At 37.7% G+C, this 23,740-nt stretch overlaps 1 protein-coding gene across 4 annotated transcripts in view; it reads left to right on the forward strand.

The window, feature by feature from the left end:
- Positions 1–23,740, forward strand: part of MTUS1 (microtubule associated scaffold protein 1) — a 118,544-nt gene that overhangs the window by 42,373 nt on the left and 52,431 nt on the right. For 2 of the 4 annotated variants that reach the window (XM_015623849.3, XM_015623848.1), the window contains exons 4-7: positions 6,890–7,072; positions 10,881–11,012; positions 12,909–12,998; positions 14,253–14,300. In XM_015623849.3, the coding sequence (XP_015479335.1) occupies positions 6,890–7,072; positions 10,881–11,012; positions 12,909–12,998; positions 14,253–14,300 (453 nt within the window). Of the gene's footprint in view, positions 1–6,889; positions 7,073–8,415; positions 8,621–10,880; positions 11,013–12,908; positions 12,999–14,252; positions 14,301–23,740 lie in introns of those variants that run through there. The other 2 variants (XM_033513599.1, XM_015623851.1) reach the window with 2 other exon arrangements.

Consider the following 23,740-nt stretch of genomic DNA (forward strand, 5'->3'; position numbering starts at 1 on the left):
CTTTAAAACTGGATTGACATATTGCCAAGAGGAAACAAAATATTTAAAAAGACAAACGTAACTTCCAGGTTCTCTGGATTGAAACAGTTATGACTTTACTCAAAATCCTAGAATAGAGTCACTTGTAAAGGTGTTCATGTATTTTCTCATAAACAAGTCTGGAATGCACCAGGGTCTACAAATAAGGCGTAAAATTTAGTTTCAGCCAGTCTTTTTATGCTTTTCTTTTACAGAGCAGCCATCTTCCTTTATGGATTCTAAAGGCAGGGTCCTCATTTACCCAAGATGATTCTTTGCCCTTCTTAGTCCAGATTACTGGATTTCAGTCTCCTTTTCAGTCTCTGTTTCTTTAATATATATGTACTAATAAAAGCTTGTGTTAAAAGTGAACTTAAAACATGCATGTTCCCCTTCAGAGGTATAGGAAGGAGGAAACTAATAAGTGGGTCTCCACAGAACATAAGGTCTATAGTCCATAATAGGACACAAAGCTTATACTTGATCCTTCTTTGGTCATCTTAATCCAGACATTTCCACTGCATAGTGACTCTGTATCTCATAACCAGTTCTCTAAACTGGAGAAAAACTTGCTCAATGTATCCAGAAGGACTTTTGTCTGGTAGATGAGTTTGTGAGCTTTCAGAAAACAGTGTTAATTGTGAGGGCCTATGAGCCTTGCTGTTTATTGTTTCTCCAGTCACTTGAGTTGGACTTTCCTGATAATGTTTCCAGTCTACCTTGCCCTCACTTCCTGGACATCCTCAACTGGAATGGTTTGCTGGCAGCTGCCTGGAGCAATATATTTACTTGTGCTGACTACTGACCATTTAACTCCTGACCCAGGTGTTGATCATTCAGCTACAAAATGGTCAATTCACAATTTGAAGCCAGAAAGGAGACATAAAATTATGTAATATGAATGTAGCTTTGTCAATTCGTTTTTAGCCTTGACTACATACACTATGAGAAAAACTTACCATACTTTGACATTTATTTTCTTTTGTTTTCATTAACAAGGAACTCTTCCTGTGGTATAGGTTCCACTTGTGATTTTGCAAGCTTTTTATAGGTTTCATCATAAAAAAGTACTTGAGAATAAAATACTTCCTAATTACCTTTGAAGTCAAGTTGGCCGTGAGAAACAAGTAGAAGTGAAAGGGTTTTTGTTTGTGAGGTAGTATGGTATCTGTTGCTATGAATGGTTTCAAAGCAAGCTGGTTTATTTATCTCTGAATAATCTGGATGTGGTTCTTGGAGTTTTGAGTAGATGGGGGAGAAGAGGCAGAGGGAGTTGGAAATATTTGAGTTTATGGATAATTCAGATAATCTACTGGTTTTCAAAAGGGGGCATTTCATCCTGTCAGCTTTGTTTAAGGTACCATCAATTACCACAGTTAGGGAAATAAATTTTTCACGTATGTTCCCAGACTTTTTACAGGCAATTTTGTGACTAGCCCCATTGAAATTTTATATGTTGTACCTGTACCAAGAAGCGTGATTGTACTTGCAGAGTCTGATTCTAACAGTCAGCGTATTGACTCTGTCAGAAATGTGGATGTGCCTATAAGAATATTCTCCTTCAGGAGAGAGGTGTGTGCTACTTCCCTGCAGGGGAATTTCTTGGTGCCTAGTCATTTACTTGCAAGGACATGCTGGTGTGCCTTCAAATGACTCTTTACCTGTACAGCTTAGTTCTGAATTCTCTCAGGGTAGGGGTAAGAGAGGAGGGAAATACACATAATTGTCAACGCATAATTGTAACAAGACGTTTGTTTTGCTGCAGCAAACTTCCTCTTTCATTCAAGGATTTAATTCAAAAGATTTGTAGATAACAATAACATGAGTTTTAAAGCTGCAGTCTAAGCCAAATAAAATCCAGTCCCTAACATGAAGGGTGTGTGTGGTATGGAGAGATGGACAATAATGAAAAGCATGATTAGATGGGGCTGGTGATTTTCTTTTGCCTCAGCTTACCATGCAGTACATTGATTAGATTTCTTGTGCCCAGTACTCCTGAACAGACAGAGCTTTACCATAGCTGTGTTAAAGCTAGTGGTTGGGATTGTGTTAAGTCAGTATGCAGCCTATGAGAGTCCCCATGCAAAACCAGAGTGGGCAAGCTTTGCCACTGTGCCTGGGAAGCTGGTGTAAAAGTATCTGCTGTCCCAAGACAGGCTTTCCCTGGAGTCACAGGAGATGGCAGCATGACCGTGCAGACATGGTCTCTCATGGGCCTGCTCTAATTCAGTCTACAAAATTAAAAATAGACTAAATCCAGCAGGCATCATTATGGGCAGACAGGAGGTGAGAGAATGGGTGTGAGCTCAAACTTGAGGCCAGGGAAAAGAAGGGGTGTTTCTAGGTGTGCTGGAGAGGTCATTGTGCAAGGGGTTGAAAGGAAGATGAGGAAGGGAGAAGTCTCTGATTGTGGAAGGGTTTAACTGGGAGGAAAACTGTCACATTTCAAAACTGGACAAGATAGGGAGGGACAAAAGAGAAATTTAACATTAGACATACGTGAGACACTACTCTTCCTCTCTTTTCCTCTAATTGAAAACACCCCAGTCAGTTTTCTGACGGTAGGACCATTTGAGGGAAAAAAAGGGTTGTTTTGGTTGTGGATCACTGCTTAAAATGCTCTGTAGTAGTGATCATCCATTCTCCAGTTTTAGTCTGTTTAACTGCAAGGGGAAGAGCGTGTAAACACCTACTTGCATGGCTACTGACACCCTAGTTTGTTTTTGGCACTAGCTTACTGCTGGTTCCTTACTACCTGTCTAAGGGTTGTAGGGGAATGGGAAGAATGTTGTGGAAGTCTGTATCAATGGAGAATAGAATCTTGCCTTAGTATATAAACTGTTCTCTGATCAGCTGTTATCTGCTAAATGAGTAAATTTCTCTCCTATAAATATTTAAAGACACAGAAATAACTTGACATTTCCTGGTTTTGTCCATGTTTATGTTAAACATTTGAGCATTCATAGCAACATTATGTAACTGTCCCCTGCCTTTTTGGTAATTTTGGTTGTAATTAGAAACTTTGAAAGGGGAAGATAATTAGAAAGACATTACCTTAGAATTATGAAACATACTGTAACCAGCCTGTCTTCCTTCCTTGAAGGAACACTGATACATGTATAGCATAAAAGATAATATAGTTAATAATGCTGAATGGCTATCAGGCAAACCGGGGAGCTTGGAGCCATCAGAAAACTGTTAGTATTGCTACTGCTTTTCACTGTTTAAAATGGCAACCATAAGCACTCTTACGTGTAGGTTAAGATTGGTCTGCTGGAAACAATACCAAAGTCCAGTTTGTTGTTCCATTATTTACTTGCACTTTTCAATAGATGCCAAAAAATAGCATGTTTTCTTGAAGGTTTACTCCCTGTGCTTTATCAAGACCTTGTGCTGTTGGCTTACACAGGGCTTTTTCACCAGCTAAGTTTAGCATTTTTAAAACAGAGACCTTTGGATTTTTAAACTCACAGGGAAAATCAGAAATGCATAAGGCAAAAATCCAAAATTCCACATTTTCAAGAGGTAAGGCATTGAAGGGCCAAACCAACTATTAGTGTTAGCTTTAGGTTTAAACAAAAGCAGCAACAGCAAATAGTATCCTTCAAAAGACTCCTTTTGTACTTAGTGTGCTCAAAGTTTTTGTTTGGAAAAGGCTTCCAACCACTCATTTCCAGGTGTCGTGTAACTCTGTGAATGCCAGTTGCTCAGTGTTCAGCTCTAGATGTAAAATGTGTTGATGTGTTTTGAAGTGGTGGACATGAAATTTCAGAATTTGTGAATACGTATTTGGCTGTACAGTCTGCCTCATGTCAACATTCTGTCAATGTGTGGTTTTTTAGGCTCCAGTGCTGTTTAAATGAAGCCTTAACTTTTTCTTAACAATAACCACCTATGATGGATTGATATGAAAGGATGATTATTTGAGTAAGGATATGAAAGCTGACTTCAGAGCTTCTTGAAGAATGAGCTTTGTTCTTTGCTTATTTCCATTCCAATACAAGAGAGATTTTAACATAGTTCAAGTAACATGGTTGTTGCATGGAGACTTTTTTCCTAAAGAATTGCCAACTCATTAGTTCACTGTAGAGGAATGTGGTATTTCTGGTATCCCACTTCAGTGGAACTAGATTAAATAACTGATGAAAGCCTGTTACTTTGATGCTACTGCTTGTTGTCTTTATAATAATGGTTGACTAAATATCCTGCTTTTATGTTCATTTCCAATACTTTTGTTTGTATTCCATATCTTCCTGCTTCTGTCTTCAAAACCCTTACATTTAATTCTGGGTAACTGCTTTCATAGGTAATAGTACTTACAAAAACCCTTCAAAATCATTAGTTGAATTAATACCTAGAATGGTTGCTTAATGATCTTGTGTCATGACTTAAATTATCTCTCAAGCTGGGCTTTTGAAAACTGTATTTAAGTGCTTGAGTAGTTCTTTAATAGAAGCATTAGAGGAAAGTACCAAGGAGCAGAAAAACTAAGAGAAAAGGTCATCTGTTTGACCTGCTTTTGAAACTGGACATCCTAGAGATTTCTGTGCTCACTGGATGGGTTTGAGTTCAGGGCACCACCACACTCCATCCTCTGCAGAGAAGTTGGGCTTGCTGCAGATCACATATAGGGAACATGCTGTACTAGACGAGACTGCAATTCTCACATGCTTACTTTGACTCCTCTTGGGTGAAAAATCACAGTAAAGAAAACAGGATTCTGTTCCTGTGTGTTTTGGGCTGGATGAATGAGTCCAGCACGATAGCAATCAAACATGCTACCTTCATCTTTAAGTAATCAAATACAACTGATAAAATGCATTTGTTCCTCTAGCTCCCTTTTGTAGTGTAGAACTTTAACTCACTAAGTCATACAAATCCAACACACAGTGTTTGTACAGTGGCACTCTTTTCTGTTTGTTTTTGGGGCAGTTGTTTGGGTTTGTACCTTGTTTAGCTGGGAGACTATTTACAAAAGGAATTCCTGACTGGTTTGGATTAGTTATTTTTCTGGTATGTTGACCCATTAATGAAACCAGATTTTAGAAAACGTTGTAGAAAGTTTTCTAAAGCTGTCAGGTTTGTTCTATGACATGCAAATGTGATAGAAATGTTTTTTGGTCAAACACATTCAATTGTCCCTTTCAGTAACTTTCAAAAATTTTGAAGTATGGCTGATGATTTTGTCTCAGAGGTTTAATACCAGGCTCTACAGTAAAGCTATATACAGAATCACAGTTCTGTATACTAATGACAGGTAGTAAAAGCGCACCTGTGAAGAGAGACCTGATGCAAAGCTTGTACCAGTAGTATGTAATATGCTAATGCAGGTTTACTATATATTGTAAGTGAGGTTTCTCTTTGTTTCTGAATTGATCTGAACTGAGGGAAGTAGCTTGGACAGACCTTCCTTTACCAGTCCTGTTCCTGGTTTTGCATACTCGATGCAGGATGTTTTGAGACAAGTTATCTAATCCTGTCACACCACCTACTGTTGAAAGGCAGACATTGGGTGTGCTTTTTGTGTCTAAAATTTAATGCAATATACTTAATGTCATGATTTCCTGGGTTTGGTGCAAATTGAATGTTTCTTGGTCATTAGTATTTAAGAGTAGAAATCCTGTAGTAAAACTAGTGTTGCTTAAGGTGAAATTACTAGCTAATTTTTGTCATACTTCAGCAGTTTTTTAGCTTAAGTGAAGTTGAAATGTTCTTTAGGGTAGCAAGAATAAAGGGAAGGGCATTCCCTTTAAATAGAAATTTGGTTATTCTAAGTCAAAACTGAGCCACTGTAGTTGCTTCTTTTCTGTTAAGATAAACTGTCAGTCTTGAAAATGGCAGTGACATATGAAATTAACATATTTTAGATTTTCTTATAATAAATAAAAAAATATTTTCTAAAACAATGTAAGTCCGTCTTCCACATCTGTTTTGTACAAAAATGAAAACCTCTTATCCATATTCAGAAGGCTCTATTAAGATCTTGGTACTAGGGCTGACAAGAGTCAGCTCAGAGCTGGCAAGAGAAGTCTGTGTGTATATAACTTCTCTGGGCCATTGAAATTTTAATCTGGGTGCAGGAAATAAACTTAAAGCTTTTCAGGAAATAAACTAAAAGCTTCATTTGTCAAAACTCAGATTTTATGGAAGGTGTATTTACTTTTTTAGTAATCCAAGAGTGACCTCCTCCTATGCCTACCTCCTGTATAGGGGCTTTTCCTATTTGTACAACTTAGCTGTTAGGTGTTTGTATTCAACAAGCTCAAATGAAAACTGGATGTAATACAAAAATGTTTCTGCACCAGGTGACCAGTAAGAATTTGGCTTTGGAAGTGCTAGTGTCAAACTAGATCTGTAGAACTACTCAGTTTTCAGGATATTATATGTGTAGTAAGCCATTTGATACTCTAATGCTGTCTTATTCCTTGAAAGGATATTATCTTATAGAGTGCTCTGTCAAAAGGGAGTGGAGTTGCGGATCTGTTTCACAGAGGAATAAACAGAAGAGTCCTTTTTAGATTGTCTTTGAAATGGAGGTTAGATTTTTGTGGGATTGCCAGTACAGTGAACCATAATGTGATATAGAAAAATGCAAAAAAAGGCTTTTTTAATGTGTGCAGCTGTCTGGACTGAAGTTAAATCTATTAAGCTCTTGACTTGTTTCTAGGGCTTTAAGTCCTTGGAACTGTTTTTCTGCATTTGCAGCACTTTTTAGCATGTCAAGAGGAAGTAGATTTAGCCATTTTATATGGATTTTTACCATGTAAATATTTTTATTTGTAGGCATACGTGTAAAAGAATCAATCATTTAAGCTTCCTTCCTACTCCTTCTGTTCTTATTTCTCCCTCCTCTTTCCCCCCTGATTGACAGGTGTAGGATCTTTGCCAGGAGAGAAGCATGCATCAGTGAAAAATTCTCCAGCCTCATGGACTAGTTTTGGTAAATCCCTTGCCAAATCCAAAGTGCCTGTCAAAAGATCAGTGCTTGAAAGAACACCTAGCCTCTCGTCAGTCAGCAGTGCTCAGAGTGAGCAAAGTCTTTTCAGCACTAATTGTAAGTATATGTGAGGGTTATGGGTTTTGACTGATTGATAGCAACCATCATTTGCTTGTACGTAAAAATCCTCTTGGAAGTGAGTCCTGTCTCACAAGTACCTCTGTTAATTCTGATAGTACTACTTGTTAGTTCTAGATCTTGCTCTTTTTGCCTCTTTACTTAGAACTTACCTTTTTGTGATGTACTGCCTGAAGGAGCTTTGAGCCCTGGATTTTGGGTTGATGACTGGAGATTTTGGTACAACTTCTCTTCCATACTGAAACATTACATAAACAGCATGTCTTCTTAAGCAAAAGTTTCCTAGTGTTTTACGTGTAGTGTAATATGTCTGAACAGAATGGTTTACTTGTCATAATATTTGGAACAGTATGTAACAGGATTTTTTGATGCTATATGTTTTATTCAACAGGTTTATATCTGCTTTCAGAGTTCTAGGACAAAATATGTAGATGAAATTACAGGCATGTAAATGAAATTTGCTTTAGAAGATAAATCTTTGCACAGGTAGATTTCTGCAATTTCTGAGATAGCTGTAAACAGTGGTGTATGACCTAACCAAATCAATCTTGATTTAAATTAGTGAGCAAATACCAGACTTGCCTTTTTTTTAAGTCCTACAGCAGTTGTTAGGAGTTCTGAGAGGAAAAAATATGAAGGGAGATAACATACAGCTGACTCTCAGACATGTTAGTATTCCCAACTATGTATATTCAAGTAAGTACATTCAAATATTCTGCCACTATCATATCACCTGTTATATCTTGAAGACTGGGCAAAGGCCTTTTATTTGTGCCAGATGTCACTTAAATCTGTCTTCAGTGGGCTGAAAAAGAGAACTGTGATTTAACATATGTCTGTGTTATATATGCGCATATGCAAACACACATAACTACATTTTCTCGTATTCTTCTCCCCCCACCCTGTACTGCCTTTATTAAACTGAAACCTAACATATTCCTCAAATGAATAAGAGTATGTGTAATAAAATATGCATGTGCCTCTTGCTCTGTAATGAGATCGGTTCTGATACTGTGACAGCCATGTTGACTTTTGCTGTTCCGGTTTCAGGCTGTATCTGAAATTGCTAAGCAGCTTTGTCCTCTCTTCGTTTTGCTCCCTCATGTAACAAAGGAAGGGGTCATCGCTTCGTGACAAAGGAGTGTATTCAGATTAAGTATCCAAACAGATGACTCCTTATTTAGCCTGATTTGCTAGCTGCTGTAATCTGTTTTGTCCACTGCCTTCAAGATTACAATTTTTTCCACTCCGATTCACGAAGACCAAGCAAGAGCAATATGAGAGGTTGAACATGGCTGCAGTCTCGTAGACTTTAAGCTTGCTTAGATCTTTTTTAAATGACTATACCAGGAGGACTCCGCAGTTGCACAGAAACTAATTTTTCTCCTATTATTTTCTTCAATTCTACACTAACTCCACCGACTGATTCAGGAAGCCACTATGATATTACCTTACTTACATTGCTGGTAGTGGGGTCTTACAGCTTTTGTATTGTTCCTTTGTTAGCCACGTTTACTGGGAAGAGAAGTAGGTTGTATTCCTTTTATTTCTATTCTAAAGCATGTATTTTGTTTTGTGGAGGTTGGTAAATATATGCAATGTTTTGATCTGCTGATTTTCTGTGAAATTATTTTTCTTTAGAGAATTTTTACACTTGATGAGAATTATTTATATGTAGTAGTAAGGTTTTGTGAGAATAATGATTTAAGATTACATGTAATTAATATGTTAGTGAAGTGTTTATTACTTTGAATCAAATTGTAAAGAACTAAGGAATTTATTTTGTGTTCTAATGCTAAGTACAGTGCTGTTCCTGTTATTCTTTCATTTAGTCTACTCTGTAATAATGTCAGAAAAAAAAATTGCAAAGTTGAAGTGTTTTTATTAGGTTGTGGAATACACAACGATCAGAATGGGAGGCATGTACTGTGTGTGCCGTGAAATGTATGACAAACTACTCTGATCCTGTCAAGAATACTAAATCAAAAAGGCTCTTGGCTTGTTTGGAGTTTGTCTTCTGTTAGCAGAGAAAAAAAAAATGACAAGAAAGCATTTCTCCTGCTATGTCAGCTCAGCCCTTTGTTATGGGATGTCCTTGGATTGGCAATTCCATGTGGAAACATTGGGGTTTGTTTTTGTTTTTAATTTTCTAATGAGCACTTGAACTTCATGATTCTTTTCTCTAAAATGACTTCTTATATGAGAAGTTCAGAAATCATGAGGTTTGAATTGCTGTTGCAACTAAAAGCATATTTTGTATGCAGTCAGTTTGAGCATTGAAAACCAGATATTTCTAACAGTAATCTCAGTTTTAGTGCTGAGCTGAAAATACTATCTTTTGAACATACCAAAATATTTGACTCTGAGGTTAAGAAAAAGAATCCAGATTTTAATTGCATTAGAATAATTGCATATATAGTAAATAGTGACTTTTTACAAGTTAAAAAGCTGATCCTAGTAGTTGACCTGCATCTGCATTTTTGTACAGTCAGTCCTTCATTGAAATTCTTCTAATGAGTTGAGTTTTCAGATCTTTACTGGGCTGAGATCACTTCATTCCTATCCATCTTGATTTAGGATTGCAGTAGCTGCTCTGAATTCTATGAATAAACAGCTTTGGATCTGAAAGTGATCAAACTCTGTAAACCTGTGAGGTTTTGTTGGGGTTGTTTTGTTTTGTTTTGTTTTGTTTTTCTTCCTGCACACAACCTGGTTAGCTGACTCCAGAGTTTCTAATAGGACAGAGCAGTGCCCTAACTAGTCGTGCACCAGAAGACTGCTTGCACATTCAAAGTGTTACTTCCATGGTGTGCTGCTGATTTAGAAGAGGAAGTAGCACACTAGTTTGCAGGCAATTGTTAACTGCTTGCAGTGAACTCAGAGCAAACATCCTTAATTTAGTGATTTACAAAAAAAGTTAAGGACTGCTTCACACCTTGTGCTTTATTAAAACAAATTTGTTTTAATTATCTAATGTTGATCAGGGTCAGATTCCCACAGAATAACGGTGTTACTGATGTGTTATGCAAATTGCTTCTTGTGTATCGATTTATTTTTTTGGAAATATTTAGCTTTTGTGTATTTAGAAAGGCTCCAACTTCCTTTTTTTAAAAAAAGATGATGGCTTCAGTTGCATGTGTTTCTTAAAGGGAAATCCTCTTTCTGTGGTAGAAAATATTTAGTGGCTAAAAAGGAGCTTTTTGAAGTAGTTAACTTACATGGTTTATGCTATTCTATTTAAAGACAATAAAACAATCTCAAGACTGTAGGTTCCATCTTTTGATGAGCAATATTAGATAGACATATAATTCACATTGCCTTTAAAAAAAAAACAGTCCTATTGAAACACTAATCTGAGGCAAACCTGGTAATATATGACAAAAGCCTCACCCCCTCCTTTTTTTTTTCTTTTTTTTTTCCAAATGACTGGAGAGAAAAGCAGCACTGTGACAAACAATTCCACAGCGACATAATTTTTTTCTTGTCTCTAGAAATGTGAATTCTTACTCTTTAATGCGTTAGTATACATCATTTTTTAGTGCCCAAACTAAAGTCTACTCCATCTGTACCTGCTTTAGAAATATATTCATATATTTTCTGGATAATTGAAACAATAATTTCCCAAAATTTCAGTTTTCTGTTTTTCAAGGAAAAATTTCCATTGTGGTCATAAACTCAAACCTCTTTCAAGGTCCTTTAGTCTCTGGTAAAACTGACTTGTCTTATGATTTAATTTTCTCTAAACTATATATGCCTAGAGCAAATTCTTTGTGATTCTGTTTTGCAGCTGCAAGTGCCACAGTCATCAGGAATGGAGAATGGTCTTCAAAACCAGCCTGCCAGAATGGCACTTCAGGGTCTGTCCCTTTGAAAGCATTACCAAGACCTAGATTGCACTCATTGAGGTCAACTCCCAAAGGTACATGAGTCTGTTTTTAGACAGAGGTACAATCACATCAGTGGTGCTTCAAGTGTTGTAGGACTTCATAGGAAGGCTAAAATATTCTTTGTATTGCTGTAATTGATAAAGGTACTTCAGGGAAATGAAGAGATCTGAACTGTGGTTCAGCTCAGGTTTACATGGTAAAAATGCACCTTACAACTGACAGGTGTCATCACATGGGGCTTGTGTTGTTTTTAAAAGAGTTCTTTTCTTTCAGAACATTCAGGGCCCAGATTAACTTCTAGTAATCTGGAGACTGGGCATACTCTGAATTTATCCTGAGTGTATGGTTGTTCTTGTCTTTATGCCGACTTCATGTTATCTTCACCCCATTCAGGATGGAAAGGGCCTTGGTGGATGAGGATATATTTTTGCATATAAGATATAGTTAGAATGTATCTTCTTCTGTAGATCAATGACTTTGTCCTATCTTTTGAAAGGAAGAGTCACAGAAACTTAGCTTTTCATGTTGCTTTTTCTTGATATTCTTCTTACAGGCTGAATTAGAAGCTTTAATGGAGACAATACAATTAATTGTATTTTTTCATGTTGTTCTAGAAGAAATGCTAAATGTACTTCCTGACTTCGTATTAAACATTGGTCAGGTTCTATTTCGGTTTGAGCTAGGAACTCCTGATTGGCCAACAGTGTGTCTTCCACTTAAGCCACAAACAGCAGTTGACAAGTCATTCTCTGACCAAAATTAATGACATAATGGAAGCAGATAAATAAGCTTGCTGTGTCTCTTTCCTAAGTCCTAGTGTAATCAGCTTGCTTCTGAACATCTTTGTGGTGAACTGGTTATTGTAATTGGATAAACCTAATTAAATGCTGTACTCCTGCATTAGACTTAAATTTTAAGCTGGTATCTGACATAATTGAGAATAAAAGATGCCTGGCAAATGTCTCGCTGTAATGACACACTTTAAAGAAGTAAACAGTGAAAAGAAACAGAATTTGCCACAAATTATAAGTCACTTTGAAACAAAGATGAGTCATATGGCTTTCTGACAAGCCAGTGCTTTCTGTTGGGGTCCAGCACATGCAGCACAGCTATGCATAGCTCGTCATCTTCAGTGACCCTGCAGTGGGCCTTCAGCACCTGCAGGAGCAGTGTGGCCAAATGAAGCTGGTGTTCCCCTTCAGATCAGTGTTAACCTGGACTATGGTGTTGTGTTTTGGGTCCTTCCTAGACCAACAGGGTTGTTTTGAAACTGGAAAGATCCAGCGGAGACTTAGGAAGATGGTTAGGGTCTGTGTCCAGTGAGAAGAGGTTGAGGGAGTTCAGCCTGTGCAGTCAATAACTTGAAAAGGACAGCTATAAAGGTTGTGGTGCCAAACTCTTCTCAGTAGCACCAGATCTTGTAGCAATTAGAGATGCTTGCAAAATGTAGAGTGGGAGGGAGGTACATCCTGATGCCACAGAACCACCTTTCCTGGAGGTTTGCAAGGCTCATCTAGACAAAAGCATGGTCAGCTGATCTCATCTTGATGGTGACCCTGCTCTGAGTGGGAGTGTGGATATCTGGTGTTTGGAGGTCTCTTTCAACCAGTGTTTCCTTAGCTCCATTGTATTTGCTGCTGTTTTGAGACTTAAGTAACTTGATCTTAGTGCTAAAATGAAATCTTTACTAATGTTTTCTTCTGCTTAGAAGGCTTTAAAGCTATCTTTTTATTTCTTCCAAGGTGAGTTCTGTCAAAGAAGAGCCAAGTTTAAATACGGCTTAAATGTTCTAGGTTTCTCTTTTTGTGTGTGAATAGATTTGTGGATCTTGTACTTAACTGTAAAAATTTTACATGGAAAAATGTAAGATATGTCTTTAATTGCTGACATAGTTCTACTTTGAAGTTAATCTAAGCTTTTACTTTTAGGAGCCAAGACCAGGTCTGCTTCACTGACCCAGTGCACACCAAAATCATCTGTACCTCTACACTTGGCAAGGAAAGTCAGTGAGACTAGAGGTAATCAGCTGTTGGGTAGTCAGTTTTTCACTTTTTCTTGGATCCCTCTGTCTTGAGAAGGAGCAGCTATGCTTTATGATTTCAGAATAATTGAGATATTTGGCTCATTTTCTTTGCAGTTCACCATCTTGGACACTGGCTCTGCAGAGTTCTGTTCCTTACCTATTTGCTTTAGGAACATTCATTATCTACTATCTGTTTGAAACTTGCATGGCATAAGGACTAAAAATACAGAATAATTAATATGTCTGTTAAATGATTTTTTGTCACCTGCGTATGATGCTTAGGTTGTATGCTTGCGAAACACAGTGTAGACTAGATTTTGCCAAGTTTGTGTTTAATTTGAGCAAGGTTCTTGTAAGAGCATTCTGATCAGTTCTGGCTGTTGAGGATATTTACTCTACTTTATGTTTCTGTATCAGATGTTTGTTTCATTTTTAAATTCAAATTAGGCCTTTCTGCCAGAGTGACTCAAAAGGACAGATACAAAGCTCATCCAGAAGTTTGTAAGACCCAATTCTCACTTTGGGAGCAAAGCTGTATTTGCAAGGCTGAGGCAGGGCAAAACAAGTACAGTGGTGATACAAAGCAGCTTCTTTCCTGATGAAACCTGTGCCATAGGATCTGCACTATTCCTAAAGCCTGCAGAAAGATGTTGTCAGAAGACCTTTTAAGAACTTCTCCACATGACTTTTGCGCTTTCACCCAGCAGTCTGACAGATTGCTTTCATTCACTATCCTTCAAAATAATAAAGTTTTTAGGTAAATTTTCACATAACTTTTAAGTAATACAGTAAGGGTGGGTTAACTTTCTCAGTGCTTTCATTTGTATCTAACTTGATTGATAGCACACTTGAGAATGTTGTTAATTTATTGCTCCTCTATGCAAATAAAATAACTGTAGCATATGGAAGGAAAAAAATTGCTCTAATACTGGTATAGATGATAGCTTTTCATTGTCTGTGGTCCTTTTTGAATGACTGAAGTGAAGCAGTGTCACCTGACTTAAAAGAAATATAATAATTGTAATGGGATAATTGTGATTGGGAATGCATCTTGCATTTTCCAAACAGATTCTTATGATGCTAAATCCCGCTGTAGATCACGTCATCAGCCGTCACAAGAAAGAAACAGAAATCACAAAATTGAGGAGCTTTTGTGGGAAGAATCTCGAATCTTAAAAAAAGACAGCACTAGTGCCTCTTACTGGCTTGAAGTGTAATTTTTGTTTGTTTGTTTGTTTCCCTTCTGAAGGTACTCCTGGAAGAAATGTACACCAAAGCTTATCTTGTTTGGGTCCTGGTGAGTTTTCTTTATATTTTCTGTGGAGCAACTCTCATTAAGTTTATACATGATATTAGTATATTGGTCCTTTCCTGGGAAGAACGGATGCACAATGGATAATTCTGTAGACTATCACTGACTCTAGTTTCAAGGAATATGGAAAAAAGCCTATTTTCCTGGGTTCTGTCCACTTCGTGTCTTCTGGCTACCCAAATGTTAGGCTATGAAGGCTGTTCCAGTGAAACCTAAGCAGGTGCTCAAACTGTACACACACATACAAAAAAAAAAGGTATGGAAATCAAACTTGTGTGTAATTTTTACTGTTTAGCCAAATTAAGTAATGAATAAAATAATGTGTTGCAGCTTTAAAAAAAAAACACAAAAAACAACCAAACAGAAGAATCCCACATTGCCTTCCTTTCCTGGAACAGTCATTGTAGATAACCTGTTGGTGTGAGCTTTAAAGAAGTTCTTAAAAGGTCTTTGTGTACCATTGTAGACTACATTTGTATAAGAAGTTGAAATTATCGGAGCATGTTGATGTATGTGTCTGCTCCTATGGCAGAGGAGGAAATCACAGCTGATTAAGTGGCAGATGGTGTTTCAAAATCTGGCAGAGTTTTAAGGACTTCATATTGGGTTTGTTTTTGGTGCTTGTGCCAGTCAGGACACCTGGTGCTAATTTCTATCTGCCAAGAGACTGAGAAGTCTTCAGATGATGCTTGTACTTGCAGCAGTTTCCAGGTCTTTTCAAGAGAGTTGGCATTCTAAATTAGTTTCCCGAGAATCAGCGTGTTTTTGTTGAATTAAAAGCTACTTGCAATTAATTACTCATTGAAAAGCCCTTTTTGAAAGATACTGAGGATCACCGGAAGGCCCTGTGTCTCTTGAGTGAATAGCAGATGTCTTTCTGAAAGAGGTGCTGTAGCCAAGCAGATGTTCTTAATTTGAGTCTGAAACTACTGGGCAAATCAGTTATAACCTGTAACTCTGGTACTGTGGCAGTATTTTTTTAAATTTCCTGTAGTCATAACATACATTTAATGCTTTTGTCTTTTGCTCTGTTGGGTGTCAAATGTCTACATATTAATTTAATTGTGGCAGAGTACTTCAATATCTTCTGTTAAGAGTCAGGGCTTCTGTCAGACTTTTCCCAAAGTGAGTGTTCTGTTGGTTGTTTTTATTGATACTTGGCTGGACTAGTGTTAATTTAGGTAAAGCCTGACACTGAGCTTCAAGAGCTCAAACCTAGGCTATTGCACGAGCATGTAGGGAATGATTCAGCTAGCAACATAATGTCATGATCAGTTCAATTGAGGAAACTCCTAATAAGCAATAAAATCCATTTCTGGACTAGAAGCTAGAAAAGTAAATTTCTCTAAGGCTGGCTTACAGTAGTCTCAAAATACAGCTTTATTTCTCCCTAAATTTAGTGTGCACATTCTCTCTACTTTACAGAAAAGTAGTGTTCCCTCCCCTTTTTACTGGTTTAGTAGAATTTTGCTCATCTTTTCTGACCTAATAAAGCATTTAGCTGCATAACTTTGAAGTGTTGAATTTGATGCCTTAAAAACATTGCCATAAACTCCAAATTTGCTGCAATATCTAGCAGTATTTTAGTAAATGCTCTTTACTCATACTTTTACCAGTAAAATGGCTGTATTTCAGTGTTTATCTTAACAAATCTGAACTGCTTACTGTACTGACTCAGTTTCCAAAACTGGAGTTGTTAGACATTCAACTTAATACATTTCTAATTTGTACAGAGAATTAGTATAATTTCCCATTTATGAATGCAGAGCTCTCTGGTGGAGCATTTTTGTATTTTTAAGAAGTTTTTTTCCATTCTTACAGTTGCAAATAGTTCTTACAGAGTAAAAATACTGTGTGACTGCTTGGATATTCTGCAGTACAATGTCTCACATTTTAAGAAAAGACAAATAATCTTTTTTGAAATGAACTGAAATAATGCCAGCCAGTACCATGTAGAATGAGGCCCACTATCTTCTATTTTTTTCTTTTGGCTTTGATATTATAGTGAAGCTTTGTTCTAATGACTGCAGCCAGTATAAAGCTTTTGTTCTTTTATTTCAGTGCCTTAGTTAAGTCTACAGTTTTTAGCCTTACCCAGTCTGAAGTTCCAACCTCACTTCTATTTTCCATGCCCAGTACTAATTTGCTACAGCAGGACTCTGATAATTGATTTCAATATTAAGGTATTTACTTAGTGTCTAGCTCAGTTGTTCATGCTGCCTTTCACATTTCTTCAAGGATGAAAAAATAGCAGACTTTTCTAGATATGCTGTCTGTTCCCTTAATGTTGGTGCTGTTTCTCCGTTTTCCATTCATTTACAGAAATGATGCACAGCCAGAATCTGCTTGACAAAGCAAGCCACAACATACTGTTAGAGTGCCTGTAAAACTGGACAGGCTTGCCTGTTTGAATTGTGTTAAAACATGCACAAGGCTTCTTTTTCTGAATTCTTTATTTTTCATGGGTTCAGTGCATCAAATAAATTCTACAAGTTATGTGATATATTTCTTCAGCACTGGCTTTAAAGCTAAGGCGGAATTAACTTATTGGGAATAATATGTTTTATTATACTTCTTAACTTGCTAGCATCAAGCAAGGATGTTCATGTGCACTTAATGTAATGTCTTAATGTAATTATGAATAAAAATGTTGCCTCTTATGAGATGGAATTTTGAACTAGATGCAAAACTGCCTCTAAAAATGCATGAAGTTAGTGCTGTTTTCTTTTTCTTCAGCCCTTCCTGTAGAAAAGTCCGTGTCTAATCCCACTGTAGTGTATTACAGTGCAGTGTGTATTCACATCTCAGGTCTCTGTTACTGACCAAACATTAAGTTACAACACAGTAATCTCTGAACCTACGTAAGCTAAGCAAAAGCAAATATCCTGTTTGGCAGTTCCAGAGGTAAAGCAATCATTTTGGGAATAAAGCATGTGAATATTTGGCTTATCCTGTTTTTCCATGACCCTGAAAAGGATCTGTGGTGTATTATGGAAAACAAGCTACACTTACATGTGCATCATGGGACTGTTGTCAGGAGAACAGCAAGGACAACTGATGGATGCACCTGTGAAGTGTTATTAAATATGTTACAGTGTGATTTATGTTGTATCTTTAAGCACTGTGATGGAGGTGGCAGCATACAGCTTACTAAAGGCTGTAAAAGTTATGGAAACCAAAGAAGCTTTATCGAAAAATAGTACAGGTTCCATTACAGTATTCTTTCTTCTTACTCTCATAAAGAAAGGATGTTTGTTTTAGTTCAACCATTTATGAGAAAATACAACACTGGAAGAGGAAAGAAATTCAGTTAGGGGGCTTATTGCAAAAGTGAGTAATAGTGCTGATCAAGTTCAAATGGAAAAATAGGGTATAAATATAACAGTCCATGTAGTTGTCCCTTGGAACAAGTTGTTAAAGATGGAGTCTGGCTGTTCACTCAAACCCTTATACTGGGGTAAGATGCTTCTGCTAACAAAATACTCTGGTTCAACAGACAAAAGTTGGAAGCATACTTTAAGGATCAGTTTACATCCCTTCCTTTCATGCTCTTAGTCATCTGTGTTGAAACTTGAGAGGAAACAGTTCTTAATGTTGTAGATTTGTTGATAGAATAGGTTACTCTTGAAATACATGCACTTTCCATGTCTGAAGAAAAAGGATTAATGTTTATCACACTCTGATTGTGCTTTGACAACAGCAAAATAGACTTAATGTTTTAAAATTACATGTTATACTGTGTCAACATTTGTATTTTATTTAAAAATTGGGAAGACTATTCTGAGATATGACACACATTGTTATTAATGCCAAATAGGGCATCAGTTGACTGTCTTTGGTATTCAGCAATGTATGCAAACTACCCCAACTGATGAGGGATATCTGCTCAAGTAACTCATTAGGACTCTGTTTCTCCTTTTGCATCTGATTAGAGGATCTTTTGGGGTTTGTTTGCTTTTAAGAGTTTCTGCAAGTGTAGAAGAAACTGTGCAGGCAGTGGTGTTGCTTGGAGACTTGAAAAGGATATACACTATTATATGTATTATATACATATTATATATACTATTATATACACTATATTTATAATAAATACACTGGGAATTTCAATACAGATGTGTTGGATAGACTGGATTCTCAGTTTCTGGTGTTGTGAGCTTGAGCATTTGTAAATAAGTTAGGGTCATCAGTTTTTCCGTTTCTGTCCCTATTTCTACAAGTGTGCTCGTTTCGCAGAAAAGCCAGGAAATCCTGGAGAAGAACTTGGAACAGTATTACATGCTCTGGGGTGACACAGATTAGTACAACATTAGATTCTGTACTCATTTAAATGTTTTACACATTTGGAAATTCTGGGCATTGAACAATGTAAATTAATATTTTGCCATTATCCCTTGAAAAGCAACAGACATCAGGCTCAAACCTCTTTTTGCAGATATTTTACTGTGGCTGGACTATTTTGTTGCCTTTCTAACAGCAATAAAAAGCTGGCTATAGTCTTTTTTTAGATGTTTTTTCATTCATATAAACTATGGGGACTATTTGAATGACTCGATTGTCTCATGATCTAACCTTAGAATACCTTCAGGCTAATGCTCTTATAAACAGACAGCAAAGCTACTAAGTGGAGTAGCTACTGCACGTGAACTAGCTGTGAAAGCTGGCACTTGTTTTGCCATTTCTATATAAATAAATGCATATAATCTAAATGTATGAATTGGAGTTTCTTAATAAATGTATTCATTGGGGACACATAATGCTATTTATTTTGAAGAGTTAAGGGAATATCTATATATAAACCTGAAATAATCTTTGAAATACAATGGCTGTTGCCTTCATGGCCAGATTTTTCCACTGTTACTAAATAAAGTATAGGACAAAACTGGATCTAAGGATTTAATTTCTTGGGTGAGAACTAGAATGCTCCAGAAGTCTTCAAAGTGAAATGGCTGGTGCTGATATTCAGAGAATACTCTAAACTCTGAAGTCATCTGTTTTGAGTGGGTTTTTTTTTGGTTTGATTGTTTTTATTTAAACAAATGGTGTTTTCCTGATGTAGTATGTTTATTAGAATAGGCAGTAGGATGCAGAAAAACGGAGGTACATGGCAACACAGTCTTAATGTTTTTCAGATTTGGTCCCTTCGGCTAAGTCTACCAGTGTATTTGCATTCATGTTCCTTGTGTTCTTCTCAAGCTTGATCTTCTGAAAGTTAACAATTTGGGAAGGTTTTCTGTTGTTTTGTGCTAACAATCAGCACTGTTCCCTGTGCCTCCAACAGATATTTTTACAGAAAACCAAGGAATTCCAAAACCTCAAGGCTTGCCTTGGAGTAACATGTGAACCATCTAATTCAAGTGGTAGTGGTATTCTGTGGGCAGTTTCTCCAATTGATGGACTGAAAATGTTGGGATTATATTTAAAATGTCATCAATGAGGACTTGGTAAGGGTTTTATCAGTTGTGCTGTCATGACAGACGATCATTCATTAAGGCCTTTTGTAGCCTAACCAAAGTAATTTTCACACTACAAGGTCTGATTTTTCTGGTAATGCTTTTTACTAAGGATCTGATTTCTGGATTACAAGTTAGATATTTCAGAGTTCTTTGTTGTTATTTAGTTCCAAATTTCTATGAGCACCTTGCTTTCCAGCTCCACACATCCATACGCTGAACAAGTGGTGATGCAGAAGTACATGGGCTGTCTACAGCAGGAATGTTTGTAGTTTGTTTCTGTGGTATTTATTCTGTTGTGGGGAGGAATGTGTGTGGTTCTCTTCCCTGGTATTTATTTTGATGTTTCACAATAACAAGCCACACAGGAGGAGAACACAGAGCTTCGGTTTTCTCACACTTGTCTAACTATTGGATAAGCCAGCCACTGTGTGAGTAGAGAGGACAGCTGAAGGGAGTATCTATAGATTGCATCAGCTCAATCCAAGTTATAGAGAAAGTTCCCATATTGGGAGTTGGGAAAATCATGGTCCTGTGTCAAAGATGGTTAAACAACTTGTGCATCTGCCTTTTTTTTGCATGTGTGGGGTAATGGAGAGCATACAAAGCCCACACAGGTAGGCAGAACACACTGAGTTATTTTGAATGTGCTTTGGGCTCTCCAGATAAACCCACTAGCATTTCTTAGGGCATATACTTGCCTTAACTAACCTTATTTGCAATATTGCTCTTCATTAGAGGCACTCTGGGAATTGTTGTGAGCCATGGATGAAATACATGTGCACAGTGAGTATAAATCAGTATCACATTGTGTAAATAAATAATAGATCTGTAGGCTACGGATCTAGTTTAAGCATTTATTTTTCTTTTGTTGCTTGAGGTTTGAGCTCACAAGAACTAAAGCATATATACCTACCCTATTTCTGAAACACAGCAGAGGTAGTTGCAAGTTTTTTTCACATCTGGCCCAGATCATTGAAGCTTCAAACTTTAGGGCATGTTACCCTAATATTGGTGATATTGTACAGTGTTGTAGAGTAGTAGCTCTGTAGGATTTTGACTGAGGATGTCTAAGCAAAATGCTATTTTGAAATGGACATCCTGCAAATGCACTTCCCTTAAATCAGAAGTTAAAAATGAAATGATTCTTGCAGTGTTTTGTGGCTGTTCTCAATTCTAAAAGAGTGCAGATAATGTAAATATTACTGTTGCATGAGGGAAACACAGATCAGCCTGATTCCTGAATCAGTTTGCCTGGGAATCCACTGCAGCATCACCTCCAGTGCCTGCTTTGACAGGCTGCTAAATTCATAATGATTAAAAGCTTCTGTGTACAGAAAGAAGAAGTATAAATAATTTAGGATTTTAGTTCCTGCTCTGAGGAAGGAAAATGTTTTCTTTCTTCTTCAGGAGAGGATTTGAGCTTAAAATTAGTCTTGAAGCTGCAGTTTGCATTCATTGTGGCAGCAGATATTGTTGCCTACAGGATGATTAGCTTTTCAAACTGGAACACTTGCTAGAGCAAGGTGATCACAGGAAAGTGGAGTTGGAGCAGTCATTTTCCAGAAATAAAAATGAGGACACAGATGACCCCTGGCTCTTAGTAGGTTCCTGCTTCTTGCATCTCTGTTTGCATAAGCAATCACCCTTCAGTTCTTCCTGAAGGAAAGTATGCCAGTAAAATCCATCTGCTCTGCACTGCTCTTGCTGTCTTGTGACATGGAGCCAAGTGTCCTTTACATGGGCTTCTTGGATCTAAATATCTAGCTCCTGATTTAGACTTTCATACAGTGAGACACTTAACTGTGTTCCAATGGCATTCTTAGTCATTGGTGGATGACGAGAGAGGGAAGGGGACAGCAAAAACACAGACACTGTGGATTTGGCCTTGTGAGGTTGAATTGAGAGCCTACAGATGCCAGTGCACTTTAGCAACATGACAAAAGAGGAGCAATTTTCCCAGGGAGTGGCAGATACACTAAATCTGCTGGGGTTAAAACAGGTCTGGCCCCTCCATCAGTCCAGTGGTGTCATCAGGTACTGATGCATTTAGCAACCCAGACTGAATTATGTGGTCATAACAGGATAGAGCCCCTTGGTCCATCTTGTTCACAAGTTCTGCCCTTGGAGTCATAGGGAAGCTAGCAGTAAGATGCTAGTAAATAAAATCTGTCTTGTCCTTTGTATATTGCTTCCTATTTTATTCTGCTCTTTTCTGGTGCTGTTTTCTGTCACCCTTCTCTAATGTCAAGAAGGAAAAAGACCTGTCTGTGATCTTCATGTTATGCATGAAATGTAGACAGTGCATGCTCCTGGCATGCTCTTTAAGATGCCATGGATCACGCCCTGGCTTTGTAGTCTGCCAGCGCGAGGCCCTAGATGACTATCGTGGGAGTACAGACAAGAGTGGAAGGTGCTGTTTTCCTGAGCCAGGGAAACCATGCTAGCACATGCATGGCCACTACTGTGGTGTGACACTGAGCTCTGGAAAGATTATACTGGAGGAATCTCTCTGCAAGTTAAGTCTCGCCTGGGAGCTGTTCAGACTGGCATGGGCAGTTCTCTCACTGGCTGCTGTCTGAGCTCTCTGAGCATTGGGTACTGGATGACACTAGATGAGACATGCATCCATTGCTTTTTATTAGTGCTTGTCAGGTCCGCTTCTGAATAATGCAGACTTGTTTCAGCTTTCTGGGGTTTAATAGAATTGAAGCTCTAGAGGCTAGGAAGGCATTTTTGTCAGCCTAGAAAGTTTTTTTACAAATAATATGATGTATCTGTTTCTTCATGGCCTATTTTCACCCAAACAGCAGGAAAGCAGAGGCAGTAAAAGTATTATTTGTGTATCTCTGTAAGAGGAGTTTTGGTCTTTCCTACAAGGACTTTTCACATCCATACAGAGCTTTTGTCTGCCCATATCTTGTATGGTGATTCATTCCTTCCAGTTTCCAAACTGGTTCATTACATCATGTTTGCCCTGTAGAGATTCTTTGTTTTAGCTCCTATTCCTAGGAGGTTTCAGCAGGGTGTTCCATCTTCTCTGGTTTTATAGCTAACAAGGAGTTCTTTACCTTTCTTCTAAGCACTACTGCAAGGATGGGGAGAAGTGGTGGGTTGTGTTTTGGAAGTGTTTTTTTGGTTTGTAGTGGTTTGGAGTTTTTTTTTAGCCTGACTGGACTGAGTCCACATTTTTGAGAGCATCAGATTAGGAAGGTGAGAGAATATTTACTATGTAGGGCAACTTCTCCCTTGGAGGAATGTGGGAACAGGAGGGAAAATAAAAGGGAGTTCTTGAGGGTGCCCTGGCAAAAGGGTAAAACCTGGTGTGGTAGCTGGGTGCTAAATGATGTTTGAAGACTGGCTGTAAGCTTCCTAAAAATCTCAAAATGCCTTAATTAAAAAAGGATTTGACAATAATGATCTAATATTTGATGAGATGTGCTAATGAACTGTGAGTGTGTGAATACACAAGTCTACTATACTGTGCTGTAACAAGCCTTCTGCTTTACTGCTCAGTGTGGTTTTTCAAGCACCATAATAATGCAGCCCAGAAAGGGGCAATGTCTTTGATAACAGTATTTGATTATGAAAGGGTCTGGAACTGCAGGCTGTTGGGTAGATAGATGAACACACATTACTTGTGCCAAAACTCTTCAGACTAGAAGGAATAGATGAGGTTTTATAGCAGTAATGACATGCATGCCCTGCTGTGTGCAGAGGCTGCCCTGGGAACCAAACAAAAAAATCTAATTTACTGTCTTTGTACTTCTTTTGAATGGTTTTGTGTGGACTGAAGATGTATTATAGTACTTCAGAGTTGGTGTTTCATCAGTGTGCTGGGAAATAAATATTTTGGTCCCTGCTTTGAAAACATGCCAGGGTATTCTCACACAGTCTGCTGTGGAGGTTGCCTTGATGGCTCTGTCTCGGTGCTGCACCGCAGCTCTTCTGCTCTACATACAGTGAGCATCTGCT

This window comes from Parus major, chromosome 4 (genome assembly GCF_001522545.3).
Source record: "Parus major isolate Abel chromosome 4, Parus_major1.1, whole genome shotgun sequence".
Taxonomy (NCBI): domain Eukaryota; kingdom Metazoa; phylum Chordata; class Aves; order Passeriformes; family Paridae; genus Parus; species Parus major.